The following is a 20,710-nucleotide window of genomic DNA, read 5'->3' as shown; positions in this document are numbered from 1 at the left end:
TACGGCTATAATGAATGTATAAATCTGACGCTTGCAAAGAAAATGCCGACAACGGAGGTGAAAAAAAAAAAGAGCCGCGATGAGACAACATGCTTGTTTACACATGTAAGTTTGAGGCTGCCCTAATCGACTCAGAATGTCTTTCCTCCGCGGAGGCGGCTGGCATCGAGACCCTTGCGTGTCCTGTAGTTCTCGGCGTGCTGGATACGCTCAAAAGTACCCATGCCGTACGCGGCCAAGCCGAGGGCCAGCCAGATTGAGGTGATGATGAGACCGACGGGGAAGATCATGAGCTGGACGCCAGGCAGGACAAAGGCGGCGGTGCCGTTGTGCAGGGCGGCGAGGGCGTCATCCACGGCAGCCTGGGCGGCGGAAAAGTCGGACTGGACAACCTCGCGCGAAAAGACGCCGTTGAGGAAGGTGGCTTCGTTGAGGCTGACATTGGTGGCGACGCGGACGCCGCTGGTGTTGGTGGCCGCGAGGGTGAGTGTCGGCATGATGAGGCTTTGCAGGGCGGACCTATAACAAGGACATCTTTCGTTAGCGTCAAAGAGTACATATGTCGAGCGTGACTTGCACACAAACGTACATGGACATTTGGTCCGACATTTCCTTCTTGTCAATTTGGCCCACGAGCATGTATACTTGCAGCAGCTCCGGGTTGTGGTCCTCGCGGGCCTGCAGGCCCAAGCGTCGAATCACGGACGACATGGCGCCCTTCATGCCCTTGGCCGACAGGGTCTCGGGCTTGACCGGGCTGGCGCTGGCGCCGGTGTACGAGACGCTGACGTTGATGTCGGACGGCTTGATGCCGGTCCAGCTGCCGCGGGGCTCCGAGACCTTGTACAGGCGCATCTCGGCCTCGAAGACGCCCGACTTGGCGTCGAGCGAGGGCAGGTTGTAGCAGATGCAGTTGCCCGAGGGGTTGCTGGCGCGCTGGATGGAGCGCAGGGCGTCGACGCAGGCGTTGTTGGTCTCCTGGTTCCAGGCGGTGAGGTTGAGGCTGCCGTCGGGCTGCAGCTGGATGCCGTCGGGCGGCCGGGTGGCGTTGTTGTTGTCGCCGCCGGGCTGGTTCTGCTGTTGCTGGCGGCGCACGAGGGCCTGGGAGGAGGCGGCGGCGGCGGCAGCGGCAGCCTGGTGCTCGGCGGCGGCGACGAGGGACACGTACGGCGTCGAGAGGACATCCTCGGCGCGGACGAGGATCGTGTCGGCGATGGCGAGGCCCGCGGACGCGGTGCGCGCCAGGAGGGCGCCGGCCACGAGCGAGACGCGGACCATCATGGTTGAGTTGACGAAGCTGTCGGCGGCGAGCATCCGTCTTCCAAAGCAAAGATGGGAAAAAAGGGGGCGGTTTAGCAAGGGCTTTTCTCGTCGAGAGAAGGCTGGCCCCGAATCCGTTTAATTAACAGTTGTTCGATGGCGAGTACCCGCTCGCCGTATTCATCGGTAGGTAATATTACGAAGGGATAGATCAAATGACTGACAGGCTGAGGAACCGCGCAGCAGCTCGTCCCGGGAATAAAGAAAGAGAAGAATTAAACGGGCGATCGGTTGCACTGAATTAAAAGAAAGACTACTTGGATGTAAGAAAACAAAACCAAAAACAAAAAAAGGTATGCAGAGCAGAAAGCGAGAGCGATTGAGACCAGAAACAAGAAAGACGCGCAGGCGCCGGTCAGGCCACACCGGCCTGATACCAGTTTCGTTTCCTCTCCTCGATAGTTAGAGGATTGGGATTACCGTCATCCTGCTACAACCGTAGGGCCCTGCAAATCAACAAGTCCGATGATGAGACAAGGTCGGTGTGGCTGTAACCGCCGTGTGCCGGTGGGATTGAGCAAAACCCAGCCCAGCCCAGCCCTCTCTCTCTCTCTCGCCCTCTCGGCGGGGGTACGGAGTACTATGCCGCGAGATGAGCCATGGGTCGATTCTTGGCTCTGCAAATTTCCTTTTTGCCCGGCGGGAAAGGCTGGATCCCTCTGGGCATTTGTCACGGGAATGTGTGAGAGGGAGGCGCAGTTGCGGCAAGCCGGTTTGCGATAAAACTGCTAGGGGCCGATTGGAGACGGAGTCGTGACGCTGGGCCGGTTTCATGGTGCGACAACCAAGTGGATGCCGCCGTTGCCCTATTGTCAACGGCAGCGTCCACTAGTTACTTATCTTGCTTCCTTCTTTTGCAGAAAAAGAAGGGTCATCGGCATTATTTTATTCTTCTTGGCGCCGTCCAATGTGGTCCTCTCACCCATCGCCCCCATCTACCACATTTCCGTGGTCGTAATCTACTTGCCCTTCGGTGTTTTCCGCAGTCGGGCCCTTATCATCGGGCTACTATAACTTATAAGAGGCTAAAGGGATGCACACCCTCAAACTTGCACATGGACTGGTGTCCATCTGTGATTATTCGCAGCCAGAATATCGACCCCTTTCCCTTTGAAGCAGCTCCACCACCTTTTAACATGACCATTTTTTGGCGCCCATACATGGTGCAAGGGAAAGAGTAGGAGGACTCAGTTCGCAGTTTGCGGCACGGTCGCTGCATTTGCTCGTAGAGACTAGATCGCGGGCTCGAGAGGAAAGCTCTAATAGTAAGCCGTTACCGATCAAGTTCGAGGCCGATGACCCCATGACTCTGTCAAGGGCCGGGAACTTGCAGCGACGCAAACACAGACGTTTGAATATCTTGGCATACGAAGCTTCCACTACATCGATGAATTCATCTACCCACGTAAACTAGAGATGCATGATTGAGTTGGGATTGTCCTCTCAAGTGATTGAGTCAAGAAACAAACTACGCCTCGTATCCAGGGAGCGGTTTAGCAAGGCCAAGTCTCTCCAACGTGCTGGTATGAGACTTGGCTTCTATGGTATCAGCGTCGACGATGAGTGTCTTTGGCGACTTATCGACAAGCAACCGAATCAAATCTGGGCGCATGTAGTGCCCTCCCTATTCAATGCCAGTTAGTACATATTTACCAAATTCTCATTTATAAAGCAACATACAAAATCGGCCAGATGCTTCGTAAGCAGGTTTTCGTCCAGGTCAATCTCGGCCACAACAAGACCTTGAAATGTCTTTGGTGGGTCTTCTACTGCTCGAGACCCGTCAGGGCGGTAGATCCGAGTGAAGCCATTGCCGATCACTTCAAATTCCGCATCGACAGCTCTTTCGTCATTTTGCAGACGCTTCGGTAGGTTTAACCGGGCACCCTCGCGCGTGACAACGTGTGTCGGCGCCAATGTCCATGTGCCCGTCTCGTAGGCGTAGGCAGGAGTCACCAGCTCCGATATAACCTCTGATGTGTTGAGGTAGGGGTCAGGATACTTGAGGGACGAGGCAGGGGGGGAGACGGGCCATGCTGCCACATGAATATCTTCATGCTGGGCGCAGCCAAGGGCCTTGAGGAATGGGTTCATCTGTTCAAGTCGGTCAGCATCTCGAACAGTCGGCATCTCGAACCAACAGAGAGGGCAACGTACGCTTTCCCAGCAGTTCAGATGGCCAAGCCTGCCAATCTCCGTCTCAACCACGGTGTTCAGCGAATCGCCCGTGCCTTCCCCGAACATTAGCTTCTCCACGTGCGTGGGCTTGATCTTGCGGCGGTGATTAATGATAGTGCCGGTCGGGTCGATGAGAATCTGCGCGATATATAGCGTGTGGCCTTCGAGCTCCGAGTAGCTCAAGGATACATAGATCTGAGCGCTTTTCGCAGCAGCGCGAATTCGCTGCATCTCCTTCGAGTCCGGTTGCAGGCTGTTCTGATGGTAGTCCTTGAGAAGCGGCAAGGAGTCCTGATAGTTTACGCGCCATTGAAAATAGGGGTATCTGACTGTGTCAGTAGTGTAGACGTCTGCAGATATTGTACTGACCCTGGAATCCCTACATCGTATTAGACTTATTTTCATTTTGCATCTAATCAACACTCACAAAGCTCAGGAAATGCAATGAGCTTGCACCCCTTCTCTCCAGCCTCTTGGATAAAGCCTATTGTTTTCTGAACGGACTTTTCAAGGTCAAACCAGCCAGGCTCGGCTTGCACCGCAGCTGCCTTGTATTGTCGAGTGACTGCAGGCATGATAGATGTAGATTCAATGCAGATTAGAATTTAGTATCGCGACTGAAAAGATGCTGTAAATGAGATATCTGAAAAGGGTTGATCAACGTTCAAACCGTCATCTTTATACACATTACCCGGCTAACCCGGGCAAGGCGAATCCCAACAACCGAGCACATCATAGGTTGCGAATGTTGTTGAAGGACCTCAACATCACGGAAAGACCGGAAGCCGACGTTCAATCACCAACGGGAGCTGGCGGTATCCGACATATTACGCACCAAAGCTTCTCGCTGGCTCACGGTATACCGACTTTTGGCCCACATGGAAGTCGGGGCCGACGTGGGTGGAATCACGCCATGAATGTATACTGCAGAGAAAAAACGCAACAGGGACCATGATTGTCATTTAGATGCCATCAATAGCCTTGCCGTCTCTACAGAGCCCATGCAGCCATGGCCAGGTGGTAAAAACAACCCTTCATGTGCAAGAGTGTCACGAGGATGTTGAAAAGCTCAAGCCAAGGTCACGGTGTGCAAATCCTCATCATAGCTCTGGAGCCTGAGCCAGAGTCCGAAAAGGGGCTAATATCCGCAAACATATGCGTGGCAGTGTAAACTACAATTGATAGCAAATTTGATAGTTTGCCCACCTCCCAGATTTTTTTTGTTCGTCTGTCAACGCCTATGCGATGCGATGCGGCTTCTTCTCGTCAGACTTGATGAGTGATTGAGTGCCGAGCGCGCCACAGAAGATGTGAGATTTTGTCTATAGAAGCTGTTATCCATGCGATCTCCTCCCAGTCCGCAGTCGGTTTCCTGCGGAAATTGCAAAAAAGCCCAGTGAGATAAAAATTCATCTTTTACGTATAAGGTGTAAGAGGAACTTGTGGCCTAGGCAAAGACTGTGAACTCCGTCCCCTAATTCCAAGTCAATAATAGATACAACACTTTTAAAAATTCTATTCGATCGCATGATGATAGATTATAAAGCAGTCTTATGGCGTTCGCTGATTAATCTGCCGTGCTAGACCGATCCCTGGGCCTTGGCGACCCGTGTTTGTGCCCGTGATAAGTCCGGCGAGTCATGATATGCTCCACGCCATACCCAAATTCAGGAAAAACTGGCTCCGTTCAGAGTTTCTAGTCTCTTTGTACTCGAAGATTTCGGGATGTAGAGGCTTCTTGAAGCGGATGGCAGTAGCGTGATGAGCAAAGGTTGCAATGCAACAGCGGACATGCCTGGCGGGAGAGAATTGCAGCAGCGGATCTTGATGGGTACGCTGCAAATGACACCATTGCGGACCACGACGATCCGAACGATCCCGTCACAGTGTGAGTTCTCGAACATTACGGCCCGGTGACACTGCCCCGAATTGGCCGCTTTTTGCCGGAAAGATGTTGATGACACTGGACAAACATTTTGTGAGAAAATTGATATATATTTGATTGACTGGCTGATACTTGTATGCTTGTAATTTCATTCTGGAATACTCTTCATACCACATCAAGAAAGCGCCCACTCCAAATCGACATCAAGCAACATGTCTGTCACCGCCGATTTTGAAGCGGCGAACCAGCAGTACGCCGCACAGTTCACCAAAGCCGATCTTCCCATGCCCCCGGGCCGGTACGTGTCTACTTGCCCGATATGGTAATGCCGAGGCGAGTTGCTGTCGTGGTGAGCGATTCGTCGAAGAAGCTACCCTATACCAGTCTTTCCAAAGCTTGGAATGTAAAAGAACAGGGAGCAAACAGCTAAAACGAAAAAAAAAAAAAATACAGCAAGGTACTCATCCTCACTTGTATGGATGCACGCATCGATCCCGCCCGCGCACTCGGCCTGTCTGAAGGTGACGCGCACGTCATCCGCAATGGCGGCGGGCGCGCCGCCGACTCCCTCCGTTCCATCATCATATCCCAGCAGCTCCTTGGCACGCGCGAGATCGTCCTTATCCATCACGTACGTTTTTTCCCCCTGTCACTCACTCGCTTTGCTCGATGGAGGGACGTGGTGCTGCAAGCTCTCTCTCTTTAAAAAAAATGGGTGGAATTATGAACTGATGGATCGGTAGACGGACTGCGGCATGATGACATTTAGTGACGAGGCGCTGCGCAGCAAGATCCGGACGGAGCTTGATGAAAGCGCGGAACATTTCTCGTTTCTGCCGATTCGGGACTTGCATCAGAGCTTGGCCGATGATAAGGCGCTGCTGCAGAAATCAGAGCTTGTGCTAGATGTTCCCATTACGAGCTACATCTACGACGTCAAGACGGGCGCGATACACAAGGTGTAATAGAAACTCCCATAAAGTAATGAGGCATCATTGGAAACTAGAACTGGGAGATGGGGCACGTACAATAGGAGAAAGATAATCACTCAACTCGTTAGAAATACCAAAGCAGAGGGCATGCACGTGTGTTGCAGCCAAGACCTTTTGCCTTTCCGTACAAACAGTACCTGCTGTGAATCTAGCCATTTTATAGGCTGAGGCTTGTAGCCGCATTCTCAGTTAGATCCTCTGACAATAAAGCGATAGTCCTCGACAGCTGCGCCCCATCTCCTCCGACCAGTTCATGGGGCTGAGGCTAAGCCGCATTCCCATTAATGAGATCTTCTGATAATAGAGCGATAGACCCTCGACAGTTGCGCCCCATCTCCTCCGGCCACTGCACAACCCACTCCTGAATGGCCAGCCCAACCCTCCTCATCTTTGGCCGAAACTGGGCGTTCTCGCGTCTAGTGACGTGCGTCACTCACCCACCACCACCACGGGGGTTCGACTGCCTCTTGCCCCTGTAGCCAGTACACGAAATTGCCGAATCCCTTTGTGCATGCTGGTTCTGGCGTCGAAAAATACCACGCTGCTGCGCGCCATCCCACAGCGGCGCGCCCCCCTCTTTCCTTTCGCGCCGGGCTGCACCGTGTGTCCGCCCCGGAACCCAAACCGCCGGTGCCTGCGGCGGACCGGCACTCTCGGTCTGCGTCAATCACTCGGTGAATGTCTTCTTTGCGTGGCTGGTGTGCGGTGTAAACCGCTAGCATTGGCGCCTTTTTGGTTATTGGCCGACTCTTTCGGCGTGCATTTCATCGGGCTGCACCAACCGCCTCCCTCCTCCGCTTCGATTACCATGACGGCTATCGCGCTGATGATGGCGCTGCTGTACTCATCGTTCCTGATGTTGAAATGTGAAAATCGCATCACGGACACGAATGCATATCGCCGAATTTTTTTTACATGAATGGTCAAGTCATTTGCCCATACGAAACTATCCTGACATCCTCGGTGGCCAGATAAACAGAGTCACTTTGTTTTCAACGTACCAAGTAACAACTCGACAATGTCCACCTTAAGAATGCGTAGAGAGAATGTGGCAACCTTCTATATGGTATCGTGCACCTCTTCTAACGACTTTGTACACGCTAGTTAACGTTTCTTGCCCTATGCCCGGCTGGGATTTTGGCCACGCCGCTCGCTGTCTCAATAACTGTGGAGGAGACGCACACCGCATGAGCAAGTGCAGCAGCTTGAAACATTGAGATCCACCCAGGTAGATTTGTTATCTCAAGTTTTGCTGGCCATTTTCATGATGTAATATCATAATGCCTTGCTGACTGCATCGTTACCTTGGCACGCGATGGTGCTCCCGAATTCGTAACGTGAAGTAGAAACAACAGGTATCTGCTGCAAATCCATGAATGCCAGCGATTCGCTGCAAATGGCCCTTTTTTCCAGACTTTACTCAGTACTGGTCGCCATGATCCATGTCAAGACCGGCCAGAGAGCTCCACCCATGGCGAGCATTCATTTGGAGCAGGATGTTCCAATATCGTCTCAGGTCACACTCTACCCTTGCTTGGTCAAAGTAATCTGTAACCACGGAGTATGTACATAGAAGGAGACGATTACGAACTGCTCAAGGAGTACACCCCATTTGCCATCTCCCTCAGCCCGACGCCACCCACCAACATTGGACGGTCGGGTTTTTTTTATTCCTTCCTCTCGCCCGAGTTTAAAGGTTTGGAGAGACATCAAAGCATCTGTCCCTTGGCAAGACGGGGCTGATTCACGGCCGCGTTCTCCCCCGTTTCGCTCTTGTCCGAGTCATGCGAGGGCAGACCTACTGGTCGATCGACGGGTCTCTTTTTCGTCCGTCCTGTCTTGACGTCGGAGAATAAAAATGGTGATTGGCTGATCGGCGGTCGCCTTTTTTATTTCCTCTTGTCCGAGCTTAGGAGACTAGCTTCTCGATAGTCAAAGCTGATTTGCGGTTGCATTGGGTGGCAGACAAGGTTCCCCGCGCTGCGCTCTTGACACCAAGCAACGGCCACTAACAACAAAACATGGCCGGTCCAAGACTTGGCCGACCCAGGCGTTGCTCAACAATGTTGGAGAAATGGCAGCTTCAAGTGCGAATAGACGCTCAGGTTATGCATATCTCCTGCTCAAGATAACGGCACATGACTACAATCTCATGTGCGGAGACTATGCTGATCCCTAGGCGACTGATATCATTTCACAACAGCCTCTTATCGCAACCTCGTAAAATGCCAAGACGCCCTCGATTCAGCAGCCAATACAACTCCGAATGCCGAGTGTCAATCATTTACTATTATCGACGATGCAGGTCTCGACCCTCTAGACATGCGGGGTAAGAGAACGTGTTGAATATTGTCCGTCGTTCGATGGCTATACTATACTACCTTCCCCGCACGAGGCGCATTCCTATATAATTCGGCTCGGCGCTCAGCTTGCTGAACTCAAAAAAGTCTGTAGCTTTACCATTTCATCATCAATACCAAAAGCCAAAATTCTGATAACGATACTTGTACCAAGAAGAAGAAGAATAAAATCTGTCCAATATGCCTGGCAAGATTCGTACTGCCCAATCCGTCTCCTTTGACGTGCCTGCTGATCAGCAGCCCTATCTGCACAACCGCTGGCACCCAGATGGTTAGTCGTTGTTGCTGCTTTCGTGAGCGTCTCCGGATCATCTCAAGCTTACACGTTCAACTTCCTACAGTTCCTAGCATTGGCACAGTCGAGCCTGGCGAGACTGTCAAGATTGAATGCCTCGACTGGACCGGCGGCCAGATCGGCAACAACGATAGCGCCAATGACGTGCGTGATGCGGAACTGTCCAAGTGCCATTACCTGACTGGGCCGTTCGACGTCAAGGGCGCCGAGCCTGGCGACCTGCTCGTCGTCCACATCAGCGACATCCAGCCCTTTGACCACTCCCCCTGGGGCTTCACCGGCGTCTTTGACCGCAGCAACGGCGGCGGCTTCCTCGAGGACCACTACCCCAAGGCCGCCAAGGCCATCTGGGACTTTGACGGCATCTACTGCTCCAGCCGCCACATACCGGGCGTGCGCTTCCCCGGCCTGATCCATCCCGGTATCCTCGGCTGCGCCCCGTCGCCGGAAATTCTCGCCGAGTGGAACAAGCGCGAGGGCGGCCTCGTCGAGGCCGGCGCCACGTCGCATCCCGGCAAGACCCTCGCCCACCTGCCCCAGGACACCAACGCCCATGCGACGACCGCCACCGGTGAGCTCAAGGCCCGCATCGGCAAGGAGGGCGCCCGCACCGTGCCTGGACGGCCGGAGCACGGTGGCAATGTCGACATTTGCAACATTTCGCGCGGCTCCAAGACGTACCTGCCCGTCCACGTCCCGGGCGCCAAGTTTTCCGTCGGCGATTTGCACTTTAGCCAGGGTGACGGAGAAATCAGCTTCTGCGGCGCCATCGAGATGGCGGGCATCATCACAATCAAGTTTGATCTCATCAAGAATGGCATGAAGTCGCGAGCTGTCCCGCATCCCGTCTTTCTTCCCGGCGAGGTGCAGCCTCACTACGGGCCCTCGCGTTACCTCACCTTTGAGGGATTCTCTGTTGATGAAGACGGCAAGCAGCACTACCTGGACGCTACGGTCGCCTATCGGCAGGCTTGCCTTCGGGCCATTGAATACCTTAAACAGTTTGGTGAGTCGCGACTTTTTTGCCCGGTCATGAGACGGCTAGCTAACTTGATCTGTAGGGTACTCGGGCGAGCAGATTTATCTATTGTTATCCTGTGCCCCTGTGCGTGGCTCAATCGCTGGGATTGTGGATAAACCTAATGTCTGCACGACTCTTGGCATCCCTATGGATATTTTTGACTTTGATATTTCTATCGAGGCTGAGCCTGTCAAGCGGGATATGGGCACATGCGCTTATACCAGCTAGAGGTCTTACGAGCAGATTGTTCATCTAGGTTGGCGTGGAGTATGGGGGTTGAGAGCGTTTGCGAATTGGCTTCTTAGTTTTCGCGATAATTATTGAATTGATCATGTCGTAAATCTTTGCGCTTTCAATTTGTATTCGTACAAGGGTGACGCGCCTCGAATCTCGTGGCTTTGGCTGAATGTCAACAAGTAGTAGCAAAGAGCAGCGGCAGACAATTCGTGTGCACATGGGTCACTATTCTGGCAATACGATCAACATTGAGTCAATAGCTACTATATACCGTAAGATACTGCAGCATATGTGTCATAGGCTTAATCTGATCAACAGTGAATCTATAGGGTAGCTGCTGCAAGGCGATTGATGATCCAAGAATGCATTCCCTCATAGAAACGTAAGTCGGGTTGGGAAGATTGGTCAAGGAAAACTTTCAACTACGTATTTCTTCCGCGATTTGCGTCTAGGCTTTGCGGTAGGCCACTAACCATCGGCGATAGAAGGGCACCTTGCCGCCGTCATTCGTAACAACAGGCTCAGTCTCCTGCTCAGGCACGTCAACTCTCTCACCATTGAGCCCAGTATTTGTGACAGCGTTCTGCTGTTTACCCAAGTAAAAGTCGGGCATGAAGAAGCTGGCAAAGAGAGGCAGCGCGGCGAGGACGACCGCAGTGATCGAGATGTGCCCGTTGACATAGGCATACGCGCGGATGGAGCCCTGCCGGATGGGATCGTCGAATGCATAGTCCGTTCGGAGCTTCTTGATGCTGCTGTATATTTTCGTAATTGTCTTTTTGTTGACGTTGGGAAGCTCGTGTTGCATGCGGTCCAGCATCTCGTTGGTCCAGATGGCAGACGACACCGCACTTCCCATGGACGAGCCGAGCGTCGACCACAGCGTCAGCAACGAAATCATCGAGGCCATGTCCTCGTGCGGTACAGAAGCTTGACTGCCCACGCGAGCACCAACGACATTGAAGGAGCCGAGACAGTATACGAGCTGAGCGATGACGAGACGTGCAGTGTCCTGCGTCATATCTCCGTTCTTATCAAGCAGCAGCCCGTAGCCTGTCATCCTCGCCACAGCACCAAACACCATCATTGATTTGTAGCGGTGGGTGCGACGTTGAATGAGGCCGACGAATGGGCCTAGCAAGCTGAGCCCGATGGTTGTGATGCCGAGAAAGATGATCCACTGGTACTCCGTCCACTCTTTGGTGATGTAAATATACGACGACAAGTATGTGTTTCGGACGGAGGACGCCATTTGATTGAAAGTAAAGATGACCACAGACGCAGCAAATGTCCGGTTGTTCATGATGCGCTGGCTCATGACGGGCTTTGGTGACATGAACTTTTCGTATAGACCAAAGACGATGAGCAGAAGGCAGCCCACGACGAGCATCGCAATGATGCGTGCGCTGCCCCAGCCGCCGGCAGTGCTCTTGGCGATTGAAAAGGGTAGAAGGATAAGAGAGAACGCCACGCCGAGGATAATGAGACCAAGGATATCGATATCAATGAGTCCGCCGCGCAAAAGATGGAACCAGTGCGACAATCGGCCACTCGTACCGTACAGCTCAGCCTCGCCGGCAGTACCAGTGCGGATGCGCTTTGATGCTGCCATGGTAACCATTCCCAGCTTTTCGCCGCGACGCTGCATCACGTACAGCGTCACAATCGCGGGTGTGAGCAGCACTGGAATGAGGATCGCGAACATGCCCAATCCCCAGCGCCACTTGTCGACAAAGGCCTCACCGATGAAGCCATTGATGGGGACAGTCACGACAAAGGGCAGAGACGTCGCGGCGCCGAAGAAACCACGCCACTCAAGCGGCGTCAAATCACCGACAATGATGTCGCTCAGCAGATCGAGGCCTGATTTGCCAATTGATGTGAAGCAGATGCCGACGGTGTAGGCAGCAAATGTGCTGGAGGTGGCGGCGACGATGAAGCCGAGGGCGTAGAAGGCGAGGATGACCACGTACGTGGTAGGTCGGGAGGTGATGTCGGAGAGCTTGCCGATGAAGGGCTTGCTGATGGCGCGGATGATCTGACTGGCGGTCGCGACGGCGCCAAGCTGCGAGTGCTGGCCAAAGGTCGAGCTGGCCATGGTGTTGAAGACGGTCGTGGTGATTCCCAGGTCCAATGCGTACGCGAACATGGTCAGGCCGATGGAGATTCCCAGCAGCCAGAGAAGGATCTGGCCGGCCCGGCCCGACTCGTACAGAACCTTGTTGAAGGCTTCGACTCTGCTGACACCGGCTTCGACGTGACGACCATCGTCTTCGTCTGTAGGTTTGGATGGTGCTTCTTCATCGTCAATGCGAAGGCCCACGGCGTTTTTGCCGGTCGAGCTTGAGGTGCCTGGAACAGCGTGGCTCTCCACGGCGCCAGACTGATGCGCCGGCTGCTCTCGCGAACTCGACATATCTGCGAGTCTTTGCCTTGAAAGCTTTGCTTGTTTCTGAATTCGGAAGACGAGGCAGCGAAAACAGCTGAATGCGCATGCCCTTTTCCCTTCCAAACCACGCAAGACAATGTGTGGCAACTGCGCAGCTTTGTAATTCCCAGAGTCGCCAGAGCAAGAACTTCGTATAGACCCTGGTCGGAAAAAGAAGAAAAAAAAAAACGGCGCAGCCTTGTGATGGGAAGACCCTTGCTCGAAAAAGGCCCTTCAGCTGGTGGAAACGAGGCAAGCTTCTCCCGTCGCTTCCTTCAATGTTCCTCCAGTACAGATTACACGAAAGGAATCAATAGCCAGGAACGGAACTTGGCCGGAGTTCAAAATGAGAAAACCCCTATTTCGCCATCATAAAAGGAACGGGGGGCATCATGTGAGCCGGCTCGCAGGTAGAAGACCAGAGCAACCCGGCTGAGGGATCTCCGCTCGCCAGACTTGGCCTACCGGGGGGATTTAATTCTGAAGAGCGTCGCACTGTGTGGAGGCAGGCGTATATAGTGGACTGATTGATAAATGCTACCCAAACATCGGATTAAACAATACGGAGGCGAATGGCGGAGAAACAGCCACCGCCAGCCCGCGCCGCCCCATCCTCATCCACACCCCCTTGGCAGCCCACGGCCATTACTGCCCCTACTTAGTATTTCCATGAGAAGGTTCCTGTTGGGTATATCCCTCATAGAGTAAACCCTTGTATGGTAGTGTGGAGAACAGATTCCTGGCCCGCTCGGCAATAAGCTTATACTTTTGCTGGGGGGGCGCTCGTCGCGTAGAACTATTCCTTGGCATATATTTTGCAGCGGCTGCCGCGCCAAGTGCATCCTTCAATTCCTTGCTCGATGACATGCTTGCTTGTGCATTACATGAGGCAAGTATAGTCTGTATACGGCAAAACTTTCCAACTCTGGATGAATTGAGTCACATCATGCAGATCGCATACCTAGAAAATGCTTGAAACCTGTTCGCTCTATCCATGTTTTTTACTCTTTCCGAAAAAAAAAAAGCACCTCCACTCGAAACAGGAAGGAAAACTTTCTAAACCGTAATTTTGGCGGCATCGCACAACGCCCTGAAGAGACTGTCTGGCTGAGCCAGGAGCGCAGACACCGTATCAAACTCGGCTACCGTTCCACTATCCATGACGATGACCCTGTTCACAGACGAGATGATTGTATCCAGCCTGTGCGCTATGGTAATCACCGTGGCGTCGACCAGGACCCGGCACAACATGGCTTGGAGCTTTGCGTCCGCCTCGACATCAATTGACGCGGTGGCCTCGTCAAAAATGACAATCTTGGATCGTCGCACCAACGCGCGCGCAATGGAGATGAGGGCCCGCTGGCCCTGTGAAATGTTGGAACCGCCCTGCGTAACATGCGAGGCTAGAGTCAGAGTCCGTCGGCCGTTTTCGGATTTGTTGCTGTCATCGTCCTCGTCGTGGCTGTCAATTTTCTGAGGTACGCCCTCGCCCAATCCCACCATTTCTAGGCAGTCGTTCAGCCATTTATCATCATGTTGCTCAAAAGGATCGAGATTCGAGCGAATGGAGCCGGCCAAGAGAACGGCATCTTGACTGATGACTGACAGACGGGAGCGTAGAAACTGCAGGCCAAGAGTGCCAATGTCAACCCCATCAATGAGGACCTTGCCGCTTGAAGGCTCACGAATCCTTAGGAGTGCCGAGAGCACTGAAGCGTAACATAGTTAGTAAGGTCCAAGTTTCAGTAAGTGTTGCGTATAGATACAGTATACGTACAGGTAGACTTGCCCGCGCCGGTGCGCCCGACCACGCCAATCTTCTCACCCGGTTCAATATCCAGCGTCACATCCCTAATAGCTGGACGAAGACCATCCCGGTGACTGAGCGTGACCGACTGAAGCTGCACACGTCCCTCATTCGGCCATTGACGGGATTCGAGTGCCTTGTCCTGGTCGGCAACATGGTATGCAGGCTCTTGCTCAATGTTGTATGCATAGTGAAGGAGCCGCTCGACCGAGTTCATGTTGTTCTCAATCTCGGCACTCTGCCGGATCATATTTCCAAAGACTTGCTGAGCCGTCACAACATAGGTCAAGACTAAACCTCCTGCCGATGCGCCAATCTTGTCCCGCAGGCCGACTACCAGCAGCCCAGCTCCTAGAACGAGCACAGATCCGGCAAGATCAAGGCGCAGGTTCAGCCAGCGTTGACACGCCACAGAGAGCCAGTAGGCCGTGTTCTCCGTGTCGATCCGCCGCGCATTGTCCTCTAGAAAGCGTGGTAGCATGCCAAATGCCTTGAGCGTTGGCAGCCCAGACAGCGATTCGCCAAAGTGCTCGTAAATGCGGCTTCGAAGCAGGTTGTTGAGGCGCCGGAGCTCGCGCGACGACGGGCGATAGTACATGCCTGTCCAGATGTAGATGAGCAAGAGTAGCGCGGCCACGGCGAGAAACGGCGGGAGAACAATCGCCACAACAGTGATGGTGCCGATGACTTGTGATGTGGTCGATATGAAGAGACGCAGGGTCTCGCCAACAACGTTGTCGACGGCATCAACATCCTTGCTGAACCGGTGCGTGATGCGACCATGCGGTGAGGTATCGAAAAAGGACATGGGTGCGTGCAGCAGTCGGGACATGGCAACATGGTGCAGCTTGTTGGAGCAGAAAAAGCAGAAAAATGCAAATGCTGCGCTCATACAAAATAAGCCAAGCGACTGTCCGATTCCGAAGGCTGCGAACCCGCCCATATACACACCTTCAGACAACGACGTGTATCTCCTAGTTTGCCACCAGCTTAGCCATAGGGGCGAGACAACCGCTGTTCCCTGGTATATCAGGATAGACATAACAAATAGCGGTACCGTCAAGGCGGCGTTTCCAAGTAGGATATAACGGAGATATGTCTTGCCACTGACGGAACCGACGAGTCGTTCTTCTTTCTGCATGACTTCCTTGCCGCGAGGTTTGTTCTCTGCACATAGCTTCTCTTCGACTTTGACTTGATCTGGCTTCACATCGTCTTCCGTTTCTTGTTTTCCAACAGAGCCCGATGCCAACTCCTCTGCAGTTTCCTTGTGCTCCGCATCAGCGTCGTGCGCTAACCTGTGAGTCAGCGAGGACTGCACAAATTTGGTAAAAAGGCCGTTATGACTTAAGAGCTGGGCATAAGTGCCACGTTCAACAATGCATCCATTCTCGATATGAAGAATCTGATCTGCTTGTCTGGTAAAGGACACAGAGTGGGTTACAAGAACAATCGTCGTCTCGTTATCCTTGCGCGCCCTGTTGACAACCATGTCAAAGACCATTGCGCCAATATGAGCATCTAGAGCCGAGAAGCAATCGTCGAGGAGAAGCAGCTTGCTATCACCATAAATAGCGCGGGCAATGCTGATGCGTTGCTTCTGACCACCCGATAGTGATACGCCGAGCTCACCAACCACCGTCATGTCACCGTCTGGTAACTTTTTGATATCGTCATGGAGACAGCATCGCGTGAGCACATCCTCATATCTCGCGAAATCGAAACGGCGTCCGAAAACTATATTTTCTCGGACAGTCTCACTTAGAAGCCAAGCTGTCTGGGGAGCAAATGCAATAGCGGACTGTGCTAGGTCATGACCGAGATTGAGTTCACACCGCTGCGCCCGAATTCGGTGCTTGTCCCCCAGCAACGCGCCGATCAGAAATGTTTTTCCTGACGCTACCGGCCCTGTGATGCACACCAGCTGGTTTTTCTTGACAGAGAGCGTATCAATGCGAAGACGAGGAGTGCGTGCCGACGAAGCGTCGAGTGTAGACTTCTCAGCAGCGTCGTCCATCAAGAGTTCTTCATCATCATGATGTGCAAACTCGGCATCTTCAATGTGAACAACAATATCATCGGACACTTTCTCATTGGGTCGATCCTCAAAGATTTTGCTTGGTACGGCATCTGGGCGGAAAGTATCGTCGCTCGCTACCATAAAGGCGGACAAGCGTTCAAGTGAGGCACGAGCATCTGCGATGGCGGAGAGCGAAGTGGGCAAGACTTGCAGTGGCGTTCTAAGTAGTAGGAAGTAAGCCAAAGCAGGAAATACGACTTTTGCTTCCATGCGTCCTTGATGAGTGGCCCCGTAGGTGATGATGCTGACGACGGACGCAAGAGTTGGCGCGGTGTACGATACGGCCACGTTGAGCGCTCGAAGAAGCATTCTTTTTCGGATATATATGACCTCATCGGACCTCAGCTTGTCAATTTTGGTGAGGATACTCTCCTCATAAGCGTTGGTTTTGACGAGACGGATCGTGGACACAGCTTCCACCACCGCTTTAATGCGGGCATCCGTGTACGGCATGCTCCCTCGACGCAGCTGCAATAGCTTGCGCATCATATACGACTGCAGGGGATATAGGAGCGCGAGAAGGGCAAACCCTGGCAGCGCGCTGTAGCCGAGGGACCACACCGCCAGTGCAAAGCAGAGCAACATCTGGGCGATGCTTGTCCACGTCGCGTGGAAAAACCCACAGCAAAAGTCGACGCGCGTCACATCGGCGCTCATCAAACTCATGAGTTTTCCGGTGCCCAGCTCTCGTCGCAGCCGCTCCCTCTCCGTCAGTCGCGTAGTGGCGCGCGCGTAGATGGCATGCATGAGTGCCGCTCGCGACAAGATGCCCGTGGTGTACGAGCGGTAGAAGCCGTGAACGTTGGCCGTGACGGAGCAGACGAGGAGGAGAAACAAGCCGACTGCATAGCCGAATCCGGCTCCCAGCGCTTTCGGCGAATCATCCGAGAGCGTGCCGATGAGAAAGCGAATCAGGAGCGGCGACAAAATCTGCAGCATGTCGCCGCACAGCTTGAAGAGGCCACCGAACCAGAACCAACGGAACGATATATCGCTGAGCGCAAGCGCCAAGACAGTTGCGTTTGATGCGCGGCGAATCCAGAACGGCTTCCACCTTGACGGGCTCTTTGCCTCGTTTTGGTCCCGCCTAGCTCGCCATCTGTCCTCAAGTTGACTTGCGTAGCCCTTTGCTAGCCTATGATCTGGCATGTCATATAGATCATCTGCCTGGAGCGGTCTGCTATATCCTGTGCGTAAAACTTGACCCAGCCAGTCGAACGTCAATATCGAAAACCAGTTGGCCGTGGTTTCGGGAAAGACGGCCTTTCCATCTCCAAGGGTACCATCTTCGACATTTTTTGCGGTTGTGATTTGGCGAGGCTCCGTCAACCGTTTCTCAATCGGAACCGTTGATACGAAAGGGACTCGTCTATACCATTTCCGCGGAGGAAACGACGTGGTGTCACTGGCCTGCATCCTGAATGCAAGAGACTCTTGACTGTTGCGTCTGTCTGTATGAGTGTCTCGCTTCCCGCGCAAAGATAGGGCGTTGTATCTTGCACTTACACCAAAAAAACCAGCACTTGTTTTCGCCCGACTGGTTGAAGGCGCCTAGCGTTAGAAACGAGATAGGCAGGAAATTCCGTGCTTGTTAGGTGCATACAGTCAGTCAGTCAGTCACACCCGTAGCGAGATTTGCGCGCTGTACTAGGTTACCGTCTGATGAACAGTCCACTTACTCTTCTGAGCCGTCCCTACCTAGGGCCTCGTATGGCCCGCATCTGTACGTCAGTGCGCTGTCTGCAAGGGTGATATTAGTGAACAAAATTGATGTACTCCGTACTTGGTAGATCAAGGTAGTAGTAGTACGTGAGCGACGAAGTAAAGCACGTAAAGACGGGGATCTCAGGATCCAGCGCGCCCCCACCGTCCCGCCGTGGCTTTCTAAGTAGGGATTGTCTCCACGAGTTATATTACGTCGGTAGTTAAGCAGTGGTATGAGTGGGTGTGAGAAGCCTGGCGAGCAAGGTATAGCTCTATACTCCGTACGGATACTTCATACTTAACCCAAATTTGTGGGTAGGAGCAGCGACAGAGTATACTTTGTATACGAACGTCATGAGCAGTACTCCAGACATAGGCCAAGACAGGGCGAACGGCGATTTACGTACCTATTTCTTAGATGTGAACTTAGCGGCGTTGGTCAACGACGCAACTTGGGCTTGTGTCAACCAGCTTTTGTCTTCTGCGGGAAAGGTGATCATTTGCCTGCATTTGGCAAGTAAATTGTCTTAGCTGCTCCTCCCTGACTTTGTCTGTCTGTCCGTCCTGCCATTTCATAAATCCCGATCCATTTCCTCTCGTAGTGACTTCATCTCATTCATTACTGCAATATTACAATAAACCCAGTTTATTCCATTACTGTCAACTACAATGGCAGACACACCAATGACTCCCGAGTCTGGCCAAGAGCTGTCGCCTCAATGGTCTGGTAAGCTGTCTTTCAGATTGCCAGACGCCACCACCAGTGTATGGATTTCATCGGACAAAGATGCCGGACTTCAGTATACTGTCGGCTCTGAAACAATGACACTGGCGCAATGGACTGCGTATGGGACCCAGACACGAGTCTCTGCGGCCATGGTAAGCGACGACAGGGCTGAGGTTGGCTTTGTGCTACACCTAGAGTTGCTAGACAAAAACGTCAACTCTGCGTCGCCATTCAGACCTAGCACCTCCAATCATGAGCTTGTGCAAGCCTGGGCGGCAGTATATGCCCTGTGGTTACACCCCGACCACAGAGACTGCGATTTGATTCCTATATCATTGTCGAGCTCGCGATTGGGCGAATACATGACACGCACGGGCTTAGCTGTGGTGTCACCATTTTCGCCAAATATCTCGGCAGGAGGCGACCGAAGCGACATCATCTATTGGCTGCATAGGTCTGCATTTTGGCAGGGAGCTGGAGCTCCAGATGCGCAACACTGGCTCCAAGACCGACCCGAAGTTACGGGCTTTCCGGGCTTTAACAGCACGCTTGGTGTCTTTGCTACTCAGATGGGGTTCACTCGCAAAGGCAACGTCTGCACCGTCCATCCTGTCCGTCCACCGAAACCGAAGCCTGGCTCCGTCATCTATTCGCGATATGTGGTCGAACTGGGGCAGCAGCTCCAGATCATACACATTGACGCCTCCAACCCAGTCCATTTTGAGACGTACAAGAATTGGCAGAACTCGGATCGCGTCAATGCCGCATGGAAGGAACGCGGCCCTGACGAGCACCACAGAGCATATCTGGCCGCACAGCTCGCTGACCCTCACACCATGTCCTGCATCTTCACCTGGGACGGGGAGCTGGCTGGGTACACCGAGCTGGGCTACGCAAAGGAGGACAATGCAGCGTGCTTCTCTGGATCGTGCTGCGGTGTGACCATTGGCGACTACGACCAAAACTCCCACATCATCCAGGGAGAGGAACGGTTTCGCGGTGGCGCACGCTACCAAGCGGTGGCCACGTCGATCAAGCACTGCTGCTTCTTGCGGGATCCGCGCACCGAGCAGATTCTGGCAGAGCCTCGACATGACCTGGCCCATGTTCATATTCAGAGCAAATATTTGCCTCAAGACAGGAAGAAGCGCTTCGAGCTGCCGCATAAAACGGCCATCCTATTTGCGTTGCAGAGGAATCGCTTTTTTCAGGAGGGACACTTTGTTTAGCCGAGACATGCCGTGGCTCTGCTTGGGGGAGGGGGGCTAAAGCGACTTAGACGATCTTGATTTTGAACGCGATTTTGAATTTGGAAAATACATCCGGCCCATCATTCCTGAATCAGTAGTGTAAAGTGGTGATCCTATCAATCAGGAATCCGAAACCCTTCAAGTGCGCCCCCCTCCAACCAAGCTTACGGCGTGTGTGCTGAGAGCTGCATCGGACAGCATTAGGTGCTTGCTAGGCTGAGATGCCTATGTAATTTTTTTTTTCTTTTTGGGAAATTCAGATTTAGTCACTTCTATCAAGAGTTCATTGCGCGCTATCGGTAATGAGGAGCTATATCAAAACACGCGGTGGGCCAACGTGATATAGCCCACTCTCAATGTAAGTGTTCGGGGACTCGTATCTAAAATACGATGCTCAAATACGTCGGGCATTCTAATCAGGCCGAC

General features: G+C 53.1%; 7 protein-coding genes across 7 annotated transcripts; 3 read left to right on the top strand and 4 right to left on the bottom strand.

The window, feature by feature from the left end:
* Positions 1 to 131: 131 nt before the first annotated feature.
* On the bottom strand, positions 132 to 1,314 carry V2A60_002803 (uncharacterized protein; the record flags this gene model as incomplete). The annotated part of the gene is made up of 2 exons (XM_083254148.1): positions 132 to 519; positions 590 to 1,314. 2 exons carry the CDS (start codon positions 1,312 to 1,314, stop codon positions 132 to 134), a joined length of 1,113 nt encoding a protein of 370 aa, XP_083110274.1.
* Positions 1,315 to 2,788: 1,474 nt separating this feature from the next.
* V2A60_002802 (carbon-nitrogen hydrolase family protein) lies at positions 2,789 to 4,073 on the bottom strand (the record flags this gene model as incomplete). Its single annotated transcript, XM_083254147.1, has 5 exons — positions 2,789 to 2,944; positions 3,001 to 3,414; positions 3,478 to 3,823; positions 3,868 to 3,877; positions 3,926 to 4,073. The coding sequence occupies 5 exons, from the start codon at positions 4,071 to 4,073 to the stop codon at positions 2,789 to 2,791; spliced, it is 1,074 nt and encodes a 357-aa protein (XP_083110273.1).
* Positions 4,074 to 5,595: 1,522 nt separating this feature from the next.
* V2A60_002801 (beta-class carbonic anhydrase) lies at positions 5,596 to 6,348 on the top strand (the record flags this gene model as incomplete). The annotated part of the gene is made up of 3 exons (XM_083254146.1): positions 5,596 to 5,681; positions 5,837 to 6,014; positions 6,127 to 6,348. The coding sequence occupies 3 exons, from the start codon at positions 5,596 to 5,598 to the stop codon at positions 6,346 to 6,348; spliced, it is 486 nt and encodes a 161-aa protein (XP_083110272.1).
* Positions 6,349 to 8,915: 2,567 nt separating this feature from the next.
* On the top strand, positions 8,916 to 10,279 carry V2A60_002800 (Acetamidase/Formamidase; the record flags this gene model as incomplete). Its single annotated transcript, XM_083254145.1, has 3 exons — positions 8,916 to 9,006; positions 9,077 to 10,036; positions 10,092 to 10,279. The coding sequence occupies 3 exons, from the start codon at positions 8,916 to 8,918 to the stop codon at positions 10,277 to 10,279; spliced, it is 1,239 nt and encodes a 412-aa protein (XP_083110271.1).
* A 457-nt stretch (positions 10,280 to 10,736) lies between these two features.
* V2A60_002799 (major facilitator superfamily domain-containing protein) lies at positions 10,737 to 12,704 on the bottom strand (the record flags this gene model as incomplete). The annotated part of the gene is made up of 1 exon (XM_083254144.1): positions 10,737 to 12,704. One exon carries the CDS (start codon positions 12,702 to 12,704, stop codon positions 10,737 to 10,739), a length of 1,968 nt encoding a protein of 655 aa, XP_083110270.1.
* Positions 12,705 to 13,772: 1,068 nt separating this feature from the next.
* Positions 13,773 to 18,019, bottom strand: V2A60_002798 (P-loop containing nucleoside triphosphate hydrolase protein; the record flags this gene model as incomplete). The annotated part of the gene is made up of 2 exons (XM_083254143.1): positions 13,773 to 14,425; positions 14,494 to 18,019. The coding sequence occupies 2 exons, from the start codon at positions 18,017 to 18,019 to the stop codon at positions 13,773 to 13,775; spliced, it is 4,179 nt and encodes a 1,392-aa protein (XP_083110269.1).
* Positions 18,020 to 18,976: 957 nt separating this feature from the next.
* On the top strand, positions 18,977 to 20,263 carry V2A60_002797 (acyl-CoA N-acyltransferase; the record flags this gene model as incomplete). Its single annotated transcript, XM_083254142.1, has 1 exon — positions 18,977 to 20,263. One exon carries the CDS (start codon positions 18,977 to 18,979, stop codon positions 20,261 to 20,263), a length of 1,287 nt encoding a protein of 428 aa, XP_083110268.1.
* Positions 20,264 to 20,710: the final 447 nt, after the last annotated feature.

This window comes from Cordyceps javanica, chromosome 2 (assembly GCF_051103115.1).
Source record: "Cordyceps javanica chromosome 2, complete sequence".
NCBI lineage: Eukaryota > Fungi > Ascomycota > Sordariomycetes > Hypocreales > Cordycipitaceae > Cordyceps > Cordyceps javanica.
The sequence above is the reverse complement of the archived record's forward strand: the minus strand, read 5'-3'. Positions and strand labels throughout refer to the sequence as shown.